Raw genomic sequence first — 15,969 nt, forward strand, 5'->3', positions numbered from 1 at the left:
CATAGAAATCTCCGCTCCACTCAGGAGGCTGCCTGAGGAGGCCGCTCCCTCGGGATGTCTTGATGTCGCCCGCCCCGCGAGGGTCTTGTCTTGCCGTAGTCGAAGCTGGGCCGTATCAGGGCGTCGATGAAGCCACGTCGTGGGCCGTAGGCAGACAGGTCTGGATACCCTGGTTCCCAGAACGTTGACACAATCATCGGTGTCGCTGCAAGGCGGGGCCGACCACCGTGACGCTGTGCTGTTGCTGCTACTGCAATGACGACGAGACGATGCTTCTTGTGACGAAAACGACAAGCGATGCCGTTGTGAGCATGACGACGGTGATGCTCCGCAACAATTGTGGTGTTGCAATGTTTTTCTCAACAGGGATGGTGTTGCAAACTTGTACATGCTTCAAAAGGCTGATCCAATGTCCCGAATGACACGGAGCGTCGTAAAAAAAAAGAACCCTGCAGCAGCACAGCGAACCCTGAAGCATGCTGGGCCTAAGAAATTTGTTAGTGCCAGACCCAGCAATTGATGGGCCGAAATGGCGCCGCCCTATCGCCGGTGAAATCGCTTCGCGCGGGAATTCCAATTTCCCGTCCCTCCATCCCCGCGGCCCCCCCAACCCCAGGTCCGCCCCACTCCCTCCCACCCTCCTCCCCCAAATCCGGTTTCCCCATCCCGCCGCCGCCCGCCGCCCTCGGCCTCCCTCCCGGAACCCCAAATCCGCCAGTAGCCATGGCGCCGCGGAAGCGCGCGGCCGCGGCGGCGGCCTTGAAGAAGCCGCCGCCCTCACAGCCGTCGCAGCCGCCCGCCAAGTTCGGCATCCTCCACTTCTTTGAGCGCCACCAGTCCCAGGCCGCCTCCCAGAACCCCAAGCGCCAGAAGCCCGCGGCGAACCCCGGCCCCATGCCGCCTCCGCCCCCGCCCCCGGCGCCCGAGGAGGAGCTGTCGGAGGTCTCGCCGGAGGTCACCAAGACCCTCGCGCCCAAGCGGGTCAAGTTTTCCCCCGGGATGGTGAGTCGTCGTCTTCTTGTGATTATTCCGATCTGATCTGCTTTAGCCGTGGCCTGAGTCGGGCCTGACCACGGGTTGTTTGTGCGGTTCAGCTGATAAAGCAGAGCCAGGACGATGGCGGCGGGGAGGTCGTCACCTGGAAGATCTCGCCAGTGAACGATCGCCTGCGCACGAGGCAGTTGCCCGGGATGGCGCTTCATCCGTGCTCAAACACCGAGGTACATCAACCCTGAAGTTTCTTTATTTATGTGCGAGTTCATACATGCTCACGTACACACGCTGTGCTGGAACGGGTGCTAGTGCCACCTCTGGCTGTATATTGATGAAATCCATTGTCTTTGTGGTTTCCTAACCTGTGGTTGTGGCGTGTTGATTCCAATCGTAGAAACATTCCTCGCTCGAGGCTATGAAGAAGTGGCATTCGTCTCCGTTGGGCTTGTCCAGGTGTACTGCTTCAGCACGCAATCTGAGTGTGTGTGGTATAGGCCCAGGTGGCGGTGATGGTATGGAAGACCAAAGCCCATTCCGGACGCCACCATCACTGCCCTATAGCTTCACCGAGGTATACACGCATATTTGCTGAATTTTTGTCTTGGTTGTCAGCCAAATGTAACTGTCAGTTGTGTAATCTTTTCATGTATCAAGCAGCAGTTGGATGCTGGTACCACTTGTAATGGAGGACCTGACCAGTTGGAAGCAGGGCAGCACAAAAAGGTGAGTTAAAAGACTACACTATGTTCTTTTGATACAACATCCGTTTTGTACTCTTGCTACCTGTCAGAATTAAGAAGTCATCATATAATTGAACTGCGAAATTATGTCAAAATGTTCTCTTGCTAGGCACTATTGGATCTTCTAGATCAAGTTGAAGATGCCATTACGGAAGAAGAATTGTCCGTTGATGCTGGGAATAAAGGAGGTCAAGTCACAGGTGGTGATAGCACAGACAGCAAATATTCTCCTATTGCTAACATCAGTCTAAATGTTGAATCCAACAAACCTCGTGAAGCCCCATCTTTCGATAGTTTCCTTGTGTTGGAGGTTTGCCTTTTTGCTTCCACCTGTTCTCTGATCAATGCTGATGTGCTGTTCTAGTGACAAAAGGTTTTCTGTTTTACCTTACTTTTTAGGTGTCAGAAAAACACAAAGGTGATAGTTCATGCGATCGCTATCCTGCTAAGGTGTGTCCCGCTACTTGTGTGGATGGTTTTGTGTCCAATGATCTTTCTGTGCTCTGCAAAGTTGCTTTTCTCTGGCAGGTTCTGCGTCTCCTGAATGAGCATTGTGGGAAAGAGTATTCAGTGCATCTGTGTGACGAGTGGTGAGTATACAATAGTAGTATAGTACTGTATGGAAATGGATATCTTGAACCTAGTAGTCGGAAACTAGATTATCAGTTTATCGCCCTATGTCTTGGAGGTATAACTGGTATTAAACATCCCCTTGGCTTCTTCAACATAGGATAGATGCACCTGCGAGGTCATCCACTTAAGCTTAGTTCTTTATTATATGCACTACATACACCTAAGCAATCTTTTTATATTCCCATTTTCATACTACTGTAGGTTCCATAGCACTGTCGTCCCAGGCGACACAGTAAGTGTAATTGGAGAATTCAGTGACCAAGGAAAATGCACTGTTGATCATGATAGCAATCTTGTTATTGTCCATCCAGAATTACTCATCTCAGGAACGCGGGTGAGTACTACTTGCTATGTTCTGGTACCATGATTTTGTAGTTTGTAGAGCAACTTTCTATCACATCCTATTAGAAAACTCCCAAAATTTATTTGTAGATATGTGCTTCTTATTTTCCTACAGAATTTTTGATAACTAGTTGATTGTAGGTTGCTTCAAGTTTCCATTGTCCAAGGAGATCTGTTCTTGACGAAAGATTAAAAAGCAATGAATATTCCACAAGCGCTTTGATGGGTACTCTGCTTCATCAAGTATTTCAGGTTTCTTGATACAAGAATACTTGCCGACTTCGGTTACTATTCCACAATTTCTTTTGGTCAGCTAATATTGTAAGCTTGTAACAATTTAGATGCCTGAAGTTTTGTTTTTTGTGCTTTAGGCTGGGCTACTTGAGGATGTTCCTTCAAGTCAGTTTTTGGAACAACAAGCAAAAGAAGTTCTTTTGAACAATCTCGAGAGTCTGTACGCATGTGGAGGTACTATCCAGGGCAAAATTTCCTACTTTATGAGAAAACACTGTAAACATCATATTGCTTGTAGTGTTCATGTGGTTAGATTATATCATTATTGAGTTATACCGGGTGCTGATTAGTGATTCTTCCTTCTACTTTTTGTTAGAACACCGAGGCTAAATTAGTTGCTATATAAACGTGGCTAGTTCTATATAAATGTGACTTTATTAATTCTAATCATTACTGCTTGTCTTTCTAGTGGATTAGAAAGCATTAAGTCCTATATGTCCTGCAAAGCCCGTGGCACTCTTTTATCAAATACTAGCATATGTAAAATTGATATTTAGATAAGTTGTATCTGGGCCGAGTCATGTTTGATCCAAGTGTTGTTTTCTGGTTCCTCTGTTACCTAATGATTGTTATCTGTGCCCTGCATTTATGTTACTAATTTTTCAAAGTTTCTTATGCAGCCAGTGAAAGGAGCACACATTCAATTCTTATTGAAGCAATCCCTAAAATGTTGAATTGGTACAAATCCTTCACGAAGGTAGATACACATGCATACTAACTTTCACATTATTTACTCTTGGTGTCCTTTATGTGGCCACAAGAATTTCTGAACTTTACAGCAATTCCATATCTTAAGTACTCTTATCTGAGTTTTGTTGAAATTAAACCTGCTTTCATATTCCACTCATTCAGTAGTTTAAAAAGAGGAACAATCTCTATCTCAAGTCCTTTGTTAATATATGTGCCAATTCGATTATAATTTTCAGTGCAGAATTAGTAATTCTTTATCTATCCTGGTACAGTATCTTATGTTAATTGTATAATTTATCAGTGAATTATCTGTACTTTCTTTTCTCTTTGGATAGTTTCGTAATTGCCTGAAGAAGATTTGATCATATACTGCTGTTTGCCAATGATATGCTGCACTTTCAGGGTTCAAAAAGTGCCAACGTGGATTTTGGACATACTGAAGGACGGAAAACTGTTGAAGTGACTGAGGTAGGCAACTTTTATGTAGGGTATATAAAGCAAGTTCATTTCATGGTGGTGCATTCCTGTATTTCGTATGGTGCCTAATCATGAAGCTAAAAGTTCCATATTCTTCATGCTTCTTCTTAAAGAATTAATAGCTTTATTGAAATGAAATTCTCATGCGCCTTAGATGATGGATATTGAGGAGATGGCATGGGCCCCAAGGTACGGTTTAAAAGGGATTATCGATGCTTCTGTCATATCAAGGGTAAATTCATGCGGCGGTGATTCATACGACAAAGTAATGCCACTGGAGTTCAAAACTGGTAAAAGCACTAGTGGCCAGGTAACCATATATTCCTGGATAGCGGATACAAACTGAAGATGCTCATTATATATTTCTCGGCATGATGTGGTGTTTGTCAGTAGAATTCTGTAAATGATCGACATTGTAATTAATTAGTAAACGAGGTACTTGTTGCAATAAGCTATACTGGTCAGGGGTCTGGTACTCAGTGATACCAGTTTAGATTATGAACTTTGATTCACCTTTGTCTTCTGGAAAAGTAAGAGTGATTTTGATTTCACATGGTTATTGCGAATCATATTTTCATATCTTTACTCATATAAAGATGTCAATATAGGACAGTGGTGTATTCACCTCTTCCCACCCTCCTGAGGTGCACAGTTATATCTGTAGCAAACTGCTGAGATGGGGTCATATTTGCTACTCCCTCCGATCGATATTAATTGTCGCTGATTTGGTATAAATTATACTAAATCAGCGACAATAAATATTGATTGGAGGGAGTAATAAAGTTAAGATAAAAAGTTACCTGCAAGTGCCACTTATATGTGAGTGCTCCATAAGGCCAACTTCTGGCGTCTTTGGGTAGTCTAATTGTTTTATTTGCAGAACCCTGCTGGATATCCTAATTTATTTTATCTGTAAGAACGCACAACTATTTAGCAAGTGTTCTTAGGAATTATTAATACTCGACGAGATTATTGTGTTCTGTATGTTTTCTAGCCTATTCACAACCTGGTTGCCCAATTGCTTGTTGCACACATGCTGACATGCATAGCTTCTCTGTCATCATAGTACATGCCAACATCACTGGTATTTGTCATTATTTGTGTGTAAATTTCTGCCAAGTACATAGTTGTGTTCAGTCTAACAACCAATTAGATAATCATGTAAAATGAACCAATAAATATTTGCCTTGTGAGAAAAACTAACCAACCAATAGTCTCATGATTAGCCTTGCGTCTACTTTTGCAAAGTTGATGTTCTTTAATTTCCACAATCACTGTATGTCAGATCTTGTTATGTTGCAACATTTTTTTGGTACTTGAATATGATAGCTAGTCTTGGTATTGGCTTTACCATTATAATACATTCCTTAAGCATAAGATTTTGTTACATATTGCTTTCCCATACGTCGGCGTACCAATATCTCCGTAAACAGCAATATAACCGTCCTTCCTAAATAAAATAGATGCAGCACTTACTTTTGTGTTGCCCCTCACGAGAGTTTATCCACTTGCAGTCAGCTATGGAACACTCTGCGCAGGTGATATTATACACGCTATTGATGTCAGAGAGGTATAATCCATCTATCCTGTGATCCTTATTTGTTCAGCACTTCAGCAGTCTTAACCATTACTCAATACATACCACGTCTTCCCATGCATTTTCAGATACTTGAATAAGGACATTGATATGGGTCTGCTGTATTATCTCCACACAGACCAGACATTGGTAATCTTGTACTTAAGATACTCAAAATACATTTTGTACCATTCTTACCCATTTTCATTAATTTATTAAGGGTATCAAAGTTAAGAGGTCCGATTTAATTGGGCTAATGATGCGACGGAACGAGCTTGCCTCTGAGATTCTGAAGGCATCAATTTCACAGAGTTTTCCTGCAATGCTACAGGTAGAACTAGAAACATGTACATAGTGATCCATTAGTGAGAAGTCAACTAAATTCCTGTTCTTTTCCAGAGTCCATCCTCATGTACTGGATGCCGACACCTGACTTCATGCACCATATATCACAAGGTTTGCTAGACAATTGTTTCTCTTACATAGTCTTAGCATTTGTCCTTGCTGAGGAAAGAAATGGAACTACTTTATTTATTAGGAGATGTACATGTGACAACTAATCTTTATAGGAGTACTTCCATTTCGATGCAACAGGTACATGGCGGAAATACAGCAACTAGTGGGCTTGGTGATCTATTTGATAACCTGGTGAATCACTTATCAGTTGCCCATCATAACTTTCTTAAACATTGGGATAGATTGATTGATCTTGAAGCTAGAACTTCTCAGGTAATCTTTAGTTTCTCAAATGTGCTCCAAAACTTGTTTCCCCCCTTAACTCAATTTATGCAAAATTCAGGTCAAGAAAAAGGAAATTTTACTTCCTCTTCACTACAATTCTGGGAGCAAGAGTTCTGCACCATCCTTTTACGTCCTTGATATGAAAAATGAACACTCAGTAGATTCATCTGGAAAAAGCAAAAGATACATATATAATTTTGTGCGTGAGAAGATGCAGCCTGAAGCAGCTGGTCATTCAGAATCACAAGCTGAGAGCCTAGATTTCAACCTCAAATGTGGTGATTGTGTGGTAAGCCTTGTACACTTTCTGTATTCAGTAATATTGGTCACGTCAAGTTTAACATGCTCATGGCAACCTGTACACAGGGCTATGCATACCATCATCTCAAATAATTTTTGCACCATATTGTATGTTGACAAGGATTAAATACATGTATATGTTCGTAGAACAAGTTTAGCCAAAGAGCTGTAATCAATAGCAAATACGAATATGCGATACATGTTGGAAACTTATGTAGCTACTACCTCCGTTCGGGATTATTGGTCCTCCCGACTGAATCCGCAGGACCAAGGCGAAGTGAACGCGCTGCAAATTTCTCGATTCTTGTTGATATTTACTGCCGCATGCACCTGCTGCCTTTTGCGCTCATCACATGCACTGGCTGGATTTTGCGCATGCAACAGAAGGAGCGCCAGTCCCGTAACAAATGCTTGCATGCAGCCAGACTCTCTCGCATGCAGCGGCTGGGAATTAATTCTCCTTAATCAGCGGAACGACAACCGAGACAAACGGCCTAATAAAAGAGGACGTCCATGTGTTGCTAAACGGTCTTATAAACCCGGACGGAGGTAGTACTAGCTAGTGCAATCATATTAAATAGGTAACTGAAAAGATAAGGTGCTGGATTGGTGGTGTGTCAGGTTCAGCTATCGTCTAATTTCATATACTTGAGCATAGCTATAGAGAGGTCATTTCTTGTTTGAAGTTGAACTGCAAAAATGTCTTACATTAATGTACAAAGGTAGTATCAGATTGATGCATGGACATTATAACCTTGTCGGTCAGTTTAATTTGTCCACACACTAAATTCTATCTCGTCTTCTGCTACTTTGCATTAGGTGCTTAGCACTCAATCTGGGAGGATAGCAGTTGCAAATGGATCTATAAGGGACATTAGCCGTTCCCATATAACGGTATTACCAGACCATCACAGACCTTATCTGTCCATCGTTTTTGGTTATATCGACTATAAATTTATAAGTATTTCAAATGGAATGTGTTGTAGGTCTCTTTGTCACGTCGTCTGAGACTTCCAGGCAGTAGCTCCTTGCTAGAGCAAGGAGACCTCCAACGCGAACTTTGGCGGATAGACAAGGATGAGTTTAGCTCTTCATTTGCAACCATGCGGTTGGCTCTTGTTTTTATTTGTTGTTCATGTTTATCACTTTGGATGGGTACTTAAAAAAGTTCTCTTTTCTTATCTAACTGGAGCTTGTATTTAAACTATTGCCAGATTCAACCTTGTCCAACTGTTTTCTCAGAAGCCGCAAAACACTAAACTACGGAAGTTGGTAGTTGATCTTGAGGTCTGTTTGGCACTAGCACTTTTATGTTATAGCATGTTTCCCATATTGTCTTTGTTGTCTGGAATTTCCTAACTCGGATGTTAATAGGCTCCCAGGTTTGATAGTGGAGGATTGTTCAGCCAAGACCCGGCATTATCATACATACAATCACTAACGAGTTTGAACAATGACCAACAGAGATCACTGCATAAAGTAAATCTTTGCTCTTTTAGTTTATGTTTCTTTTTGTGGATATTCAAGATTTCAATAGAAGACTAATGCAGATTTTGTTTTCAGATTCTAGCAGCAAAAGATTATGCTCTTATTCTAGGAATGCCTGGAACAGGCAAAACATATACAATGGTGCATGCTGTGAAGTCCTTATTGATGAGAGGAGAATCTATTTTGCTAACTTCATATACTAATTCAGCTATTGATAATTTGCTTATGAAGTTGAAGGCCGAGGTTTGTGTTCTGAAGCTTCATTAATGTAGCACCATTCGATTGTAAAACCCTCATTTGTTCCAGCGAGCAAACTTTTACATGCTGCCTCAAGTATTCGAGTTTAATGAAGCAAAACACGTACATGCTTTATTCTGATTATTGTCTTTCTGCAGGGTGTAGATTTTATTCGAATCGGGAGGCATGAAGCTGTACACCCTGATGTCAGAGCCAATTGCTTATCAAGTCAGAATATATCATTTGTCAGTGCACATGCATTTTAATTTTTTGAAGAAAACATGCTCTGATTTGTGTGCGTGTGTGTGGAACAGCAACAGAGGTACAGTCAGTAGATGCCATCAAAACAAGAATGGAGCAAGTGCAAGTTGTTGGAGTTACTTGTTTGGGAGTATACCACCCCTTACTAGCACATAAGAAGTTCGACACATGTATCATGGATGAAGCTGGACAAATCACATTACCGGTAGGCCCCAATTCAGGAATGCTTGGTAACTTAGTCTCCAAGGAAATACCATAAAAGGAAAAACCACAAAATGATGCTCATCTAACTTCGTAACTGTATATAGTAGCCGGTCAAGCTGATAAACCAGTATATTCTTGTAAAAATGATTACTGAAGAGGTTTACATCCTTTTCACACATCTTACTCGCTAGGTTTCACTGGGACCTCTGATGCTTGCAACGAAGTTTGTGCTAGTAGGAGATCATTATCAACTTCCTCCACTTGTTCAGGTTACTAATCCTTCAGTGTTTCTTTTTACATAATGCTTTTTTATGCCACTCCTTTCATTAACTCTAGCAATTTTGTACATACAGAGCTTTGAAGCTCGAGAGAGTGGGATGGGCATTAGCTTATTTTGGAGGTTGTCAGAAGCACATCCTCAAGCAATTTCAGCACTAAGGTGCCAGGTTAGTCGGTCAGAAGTATCTCTTACTGCCAATGCCACATATTTTCTTTTTAGTTAAAGATCTCCTTTGTTCCAGTAAACTCATGTTTGGAAACTACATTCCTGCAGTACCGAATGTCATCAGGTATTATGGAGCTCTCGAATTCATTGATTTATGGCAATAGGTTATGCTGTGGTTCGTTAGAAATCGCAAATGCGAAACTCAAGTTTTCTGGCAAACAACAGGTTCACTTCAAGTTCAAGGAGGTAACCCTTCCTTTTGCTTGAAAATTTTAATTCTCAATATAGAAACATCTTGTTATTGAAAGCTTGGATTCGTTTACCCTGGTTTGTCATACTGCCATGTATCATCTTTCTGCAACCTCCTTTTAATCGGTGTGCCCTATTCTTTTAATTGCAGATTTTGAATCCTGATAGGGCTGTTATCTTTGCGAACACAGGTTTTTTCAATAAATTCAACTAGTTACATCGTTGTGATACTCTGCCTTCAATGCTAACTACGTGACCAATTCACACAGATCAAGTACCGGCACTTGAGGCCAAGGAACATAGAACCATGAACAATCCTACAGAAGCATACATTGTTTCATGGGTATGTCCTGGTCTACAGCCATGGGCCATATTTCATGCCTTTCTCTTATGTTTTAGCAAGTAATCACTGACCTCTAGCTACCAGTTGAGATGTTGCACATTTGCCATGTATTTGCTTTCAGTTGAGTGTTTGTGTACGCATGGGCACTCCATGTGTTGTGTCATGTTGAATATTTAGTAATACCCAATATCTTGGTCTCGCTTTAATTTATTCTTGTCTTGTCTATGTGCCGCATTGAGAATGAATATGTATGCTTGTATTTATCTAGTTAAGTACTCCCTCTGTCCCATAATGTAAGACGTTTTTTGACACTACGCTAGTGCCAAAAAACGTCTTACATTATGGGACGGAGGGAGTACATTTTAAGCTAGGTGAATGTCCAGATGCAACTGCTTTAGTCCACACTTGAACTTTATGCCTAGTGTTGCAAATGGCCCAACAGTCAAGTTCAACCTATGAAGAACAACCAATGCATTGGGTATATCTAACTGTTTTCATGTAACTGTTGGACATATGATACACTTTGAGCAAGTTATCTTTGCTGCATATCCAGACTGCTGATACAAAGTCAGTTTTATTCTCGCATTTTTTAAAGTGAAAACTTGTCTTTTCTGTAGATAACGAAACAATTACTAAAGAGAGGTGTAGCTCAAGATGAGATTGGTATAATAACCCCATATAATGCCCAAGTGAATCTCATTCGGCAGCAGGTTGATCCTTTGGTTGAGGTTCATACAATTGACAAATACCAGGTAAAAAAAAATACTGTTTTGCACGAGCAAGTCATTGACTCCTGTATTCCTTCAGCCGTGATGATCTTTCAATAATCAATATTGTTATGGTGGCTGTGTTATGACTCTTATCTCTCTTTAGTTATTTCTTATGTATAACATTTTGAAGTAATCAGTTGCATGCTTACTCTTGTATTTAGAGCTCATGTTCAGTTTCTCACTGGGACAATAGAGCATTACCGTCATCCTGGAAAATGTTACAATCATTGCGTTTTGTATGCTCTTTACTATAAAAAAACTATAGAACTTGAGAGCAACCATATTTTGTTTTTCTGATTCATTAGTTTTGGTTGGGACTTGGTCTGACAAATCATCGGTACCGTGGTCTTTTAGTGCGCTGAACAAATCTACTTTTTACAGGGTAGGGATAAAGATTGTATTATCGTATCCTTTGTACGATCCAGTGGGAACTCAAGGGCTAGTGGTTCTTCTTTGCTTGGTGATTGGCACAGGATCAATGTCGTCTTGACACGTGCAAAGGTCAGTGTCAGTGAATGTACTTTCCCATTTGGATCACTATTCTTTTGTAGTCAAGTGATTGTCATCATCAACATTATTATCTGGACTATAATGATCTTGGATTACCATTCAAAGAAACATATTGATCTTGAATAGGCTTTTGTAGAAGTGGCACGCCACAGAATACAAAGAAACACATGTAGACATCCTGTTTTAACCTATTTAGATGGTTGCTTCTTGCAAAAAAGAGAATGTAACTGTCACCCTGCCGTGATAAACCCAGATATCATATTTATACAATTCCGTGTCCGCTTATTGTATTTTTGAACTTGTTCTGGTGAACATAATGCAGAAGAAGCTCATCATGGTTGGGTCTGCTGGAACTCTTTCGACGATCCCATTGCTGAGGCTTCTCGTAGAGAAGGTAGCTGAGGGTGGCGGTCAATTAGACCTGACAAATAAGGATGTACAGTCTATTCCAGAGCTCCGGAATTCCCAATTGAATGTGAATAGTAGGTCGTGCAGTAGATGAACTTTTGAGTTTTGAGGCCAAAGCCGTATATATGCTGTATATATTTGCTTTGGAGTGTAGAAGCCAGACCATGTCACTCTGGTTCCCCTGTAGAAGCTGGTAGTAGCAGTAGCTTTTTGTGCATGTAACTGATGAAATGCGTTAAGAGCAGGATGTAAATTTTTGGCAGCAACCTGTTCATTGCGCTTTTTGTGCATGTAACTGATGAAATACGTCCAAATTTTTCTACTCTTCTGAAATGGTTATTCAATATCATTGGGTCTGAGCTGCCGAGCTTGGTGGATCTTGTCTAATACTTCCTCTGTTCCTAAATATAAGTCTTTGTAGAGGTTTCACTATAAACTACATACGAATGTATATAAATCCATTTTAAGTGTGGATTCATTCATTTTGCTCCGTATGTAGTCCACTTAGTGAAATCTCTACAAAGACTTACATTTAGTAATGGAGGGAGTAGTATTTTAGAGCGAACTTTTGTTTTGTTATCGCTGTCGACTGCTGCGAGCAAGCTGGGTGAGACAATCGGCGCAGCAACCGTGTGACAACTAACATCGATAATCTTGTGACTGTCGTCGAATGACCGTAGCTGTTACTAGGATAGCCTAGTAACCTAGTAAGGGCATTTCCAACGATGACCCATAAATTTCCTCTCGCATCTGTTCGTGGACTTGGATGCGGGAGGCCGTCATCCAATCATAGCCACATACATTGCAAACTCTTTTAACAAACTGGATGAAATTCATATAAACTCGGCTGGATTTCATACAAAACGAACCAAACCGGTTACATTTTGGAAATATTTTCAACTAAAAACGAAACCGGACTAGTCAACGGCTGGCGCAGGCGGATATCCATCCCGATGACATGATACCCTCAACTAGTCTACTGTCGGCTGCGGAGAGTCGTCGTCCCCCTGACCGGCGGCGGTGAGTTTCGGAGGTATATGCTTCAGCGGAAAGGACGACTCGCTTACCCATCTCTCATCGGAGTGGAACCACCGCCTGATGCAACTCGCCACTCCTCCGCGAGCTGGCTTGGAGCGGTGAGTTGCCGAACCACCGTCGAGCTAGGCGAGGGAGGTGGAGCAGCAAGCTGCCTTGCTCGTATCCGCCGGGCTCGACGAGCCAACATGCCAGCTTTTATGCCGGAGAACCGCTCTTACCGACCGTCGGATGCCACCGAAAGGATAGAGAAAATGATGGAAGGAGGAGATGGGGAGCGGCCGAGTGGTGCGATTCTTGGCGGCGTCTAGCCTCGTTTAGATAGAGGGTGGACGGGACGAGCTTGCCCAACATTGCGTTTATTGCTGGCCCGCTCGTGAACGGACCTGTGGTCGGAGTAGATTTCCCAGCTTCCACGCAGGTTTAATGCCGGCGTTTGAATGCAATGAGGAGGCGTGTTTAGCCGGGCGTGCAACGGGTGATGCCCTCGGCCGACACGCCGCTTCAAAGGCGGAGGAGTGAGAGGTCGTGTCCATCCTGAGGCGCCTTCAATGTGGAGCGGCATGCTCTACAGTGGCATGAATGCGAGCAGCTGGTGACGGACAAGAAGCATGCGTGGGAGGGGGAAGTTTTTTTTGGTGGGCCAGGGCAGTCAGAAGCGGGCGTGACAGTGGTCTGAACTCCCGCAACCCCCCGCCCCACGTTTGTCTCCGGTTTGTGAGAAAAAAACTTCCTATCCGCGCCACGAACCGATATAGAACCGTGTTGGATGGCTTCCGCGGTTCGGACGGTTGCAGGAGGTTTGCGGGGCGGCGTTGGAGATGCCCTAACTACACAAGGATTTTTTTTTTGAACTTGTGGCACACTTTATTCAAATCAAATAATTGTTACATCACTAACATGTTAAGCTAGGATAATCTGCGGAGGACCACCCTCCCAGAAAATTACAGAATTAGAATCATAGAAACTCCTAGCAAGCTTGTGTGCCACCTTGTTCCCTTCCTGTGGACAGTGAGAATACAAGACTGAACCAACACTTTGAGCTAAATGAAAACACTCATCCAGAGTAGTAGAATAAGGACTCAGGATATCAACTTCCCCCTTGCATGCCTGGATAATCTCAAGACAATGATATTCAAAGACCACATTTGAGCATCCCCACTGGTCCACTAGCTCCATACCATTCTTCAACGCCAAAGCTTCCGCTGCAGCAGCATCAAACACATGCGTAAAGAGATTTGTTGACCCAGTGGTTTCGAAGAACCTCCGATGTGGCTCCGCTTCCATCTTCCATGAAGCATGCATCCACGTTCACTTTATAAAGATTTTGAGCATCTTTAGACCATTTAACATTAGGTACACTGATCGCACTCCTAGAGCTAACAAAATTGGACGTTATCGCATGTATGGCGAGTATGTTTTGGAAGGAATGGCCACACATTCGCCCTTCACAGCTTCCCTTCTATGCCACTAGATGTACCAAGATCCAACCAAGATAGACTCTTGGAAGCCGAGATGTTGTAGTGTAGTTCAATTACGCCTTTGATCTCTGAGGATATTCTCAAGCACACCACTACTAGATAGGTCCGAAACAAGGGCTTGGGCGATCATTTCCTGAAGATCCAAAGCTTTCCACACTTCTTTAGCTCGAACACATGTAAACATGAGGTGTCACAAGTCTTCAGCCCCCCCCTTATAAACATGACATTGTCCAGGCGATATATGACGATTCACAAGGACTCACATACCTGGTATCATCCCATGTAAAGCCTTCCAAACAAAGATCTTTATTTTACTAGTATTATAATGATAATCTTGTAATTGGCAGTTTGACACACTAAAACCAATAGTAAATATGCCTAGTTTTCTCATCAAAACATATCAAAGTGAGGACTAAGGGCATCTCGAAAGCGGACCCTCAAATCGCCGCAAACGTCTGGGTCAAGCTATCTGAACACAATTTGCCATCCAACACCGTCCCACATTGTTCCGCAGACTAGTTTGCACGCTCGTTTTCTCACAGACCGAAAGCAAACCAGGGTGCTTTGCGGGAGTACGGATCCCGCCATGGAGGACTCCGACACCCCCGACCAACCCGAAACCACACCCGGACTCCACGTCTCCATCCCTTCCCCCTTTCTCTGCACCCGATTCCTCCCTGTCCTCCGCCGCTGCTTTACCACCCCGGCCACCCGCCAAGCCCTTGCATGACCTTCGCTGCTCCACCCGGTCGCCATGCCGTTTTTCCTACGCTGCCGTTCCACACCTCTCGTCCGTCTGCCGCTCATGTATCATCCGTCCCTGCAGATGTCGTATGTTAGGTCACCACACCCGATGAGTGTTTGGTGAAATGCCCAATCTAATTTATTTTGACAATTTTTCTCCCCTCTATGAAGTAATGGATTTGGACATGGAGTACATCTAGGAGTACTATGCTGAGTCATTCAACGAGGAGGATCATGCAGATGAAACAACGATGATGTAGGAGGTCCTTACAGACGCAAAGCGTGCATAAGAGCATGTTCTTATTTCAGGGGACCAATTAAGGGTCATCGAGTGCTAAATTGGAACAGACAATGGGTGAATTCGACGCTGATGGACGACTACTTTTCCCCCGATGCCCTATTCGCGAACAATTTTTCCTGGCTCATTCGGATGCGGAAAAGTGTGTTCGGCCTCCTCTACAATGGAGTCCAGTCCTACAATGACTACTTCATCTTGAAGAAGGATACCGTGGAAAAAATTTGGATTCTCTAGGTAACAGAAGTGCACAACTGCATTGTGGATGCTTGCATATGGCATGCCTGCAGATTCATGGGAAGAACACCTCCGGATATTGTGAGCACATGCGAAGAAGCCATGGTAAGATTTGCTACTGCGGTGGTCGAGGTGTTTCGACCTCAATACTTGAGAGATCTAACTATTGCTGACACTGAAAGTCTTATGTCACTCTCAGAAGTAATAGGATGGCCAGGTATGCTCGGATCTCTTGATTGCGTGCTCTGGAGACAGAAGAAACGCCCCAAAACTCCAGAAGGACAATATCAGAGCCATGAAGTCCACCATCATTCTTGAATCACTTGTATCATAGGACCATTTGATTTGACACGCTTTATTTGGCATGACAACGTCTCACAATGACATCAATGTGCTGCAGCGGTCTCGATTGTTTGTTAGGTTGACTGAAGGATAAGCTCCTCCGTGCAACTATACTGTCAATGTGCATGAGTACA

General features: G+C 42.9%; 1 protein-coding gene across 1 annotated transcript; it reads left to right on the forward strand.

The window, feature by feature from the left end:
• Nucleotides 1–640: 640 nt before the first annotated feature.
• On the forward strand, nucleotides 641–12,045 carry LOC123046668 (DNA replication ATP-dependent helicase/nuclease JHS1). The gene is made up of 34 exons (XM_044470069.1): nucleotides 641–1,002; nucleotides 1,095–1,220; nucleotides 1,388–1,564; nucleotides 1,651–1,716; nucleotides 1,843–2,043; nucleotides 2,133–2,183; nucleotides 2,262–2,323; nucleotides 2,568–2,700; nucleotides 2,850–2,960; nucleotides 3,080–3,176; nucleotides 3,623–3,699; nucleotides 4,095–4,160; nucleotides 4,324–4,479; nucleotides 5,684–5,739; nucleotides 5,835–5,895; nucleotides 5,966–6,076; nucleotides 6,145–6,201; nucleotides 6,340–6,474; nucleotides 6,545–6,775; nucleotides 7,606–7,680; nucleotides 7,773–7,894; nucleotides 8,001–8,073; nucleotides 8,161–8,265; nucleotides 8,350–8,517; nucleotides 8,670–8,739; nucleotides 8,826–8,977; nucleotides 9,168–9,245; nucleotides 9,330–9,422; nucleotides 9,530–9,667; nucleotides 9,822–9,861; nucleotides 9,940–10,013; nucleotides 10,631–10,765; nucleotides 11,165–11,284; nucleotides 11,616–12,045. The coding sequence occupies exons 1-34, from the start codon at nucleotides 724–726 to the stop codon at nucleotides 11,793–11,795; spliced, it is 3,876 nt and encodes a 1,291-aa protein (XP_044326004.1). The 5' UTR covers nucleotides 641–723; the 3' UTR covers nucleotides 11,796–12,045.
• Nucleotides 12,046–15,969: the final 3,924 nt, after the last annotated feature.

This window comes from Triticum aestivum, chromosome 2B (genome assembly GCF_018294505.1).
Source record: "Triticum aestivum cultivar Chinese Spring chromosome 2B, IWGSC CS RefSeq v2.1, whole genome shotgun sequence".
In the NCBI taxonomy this organism is placed as follows: Eukaryota; Viridiplantae; Streptophyta; class Magnoliopsida; order Poales; family Poaceae; genus Triticum; species Triticum aestivum.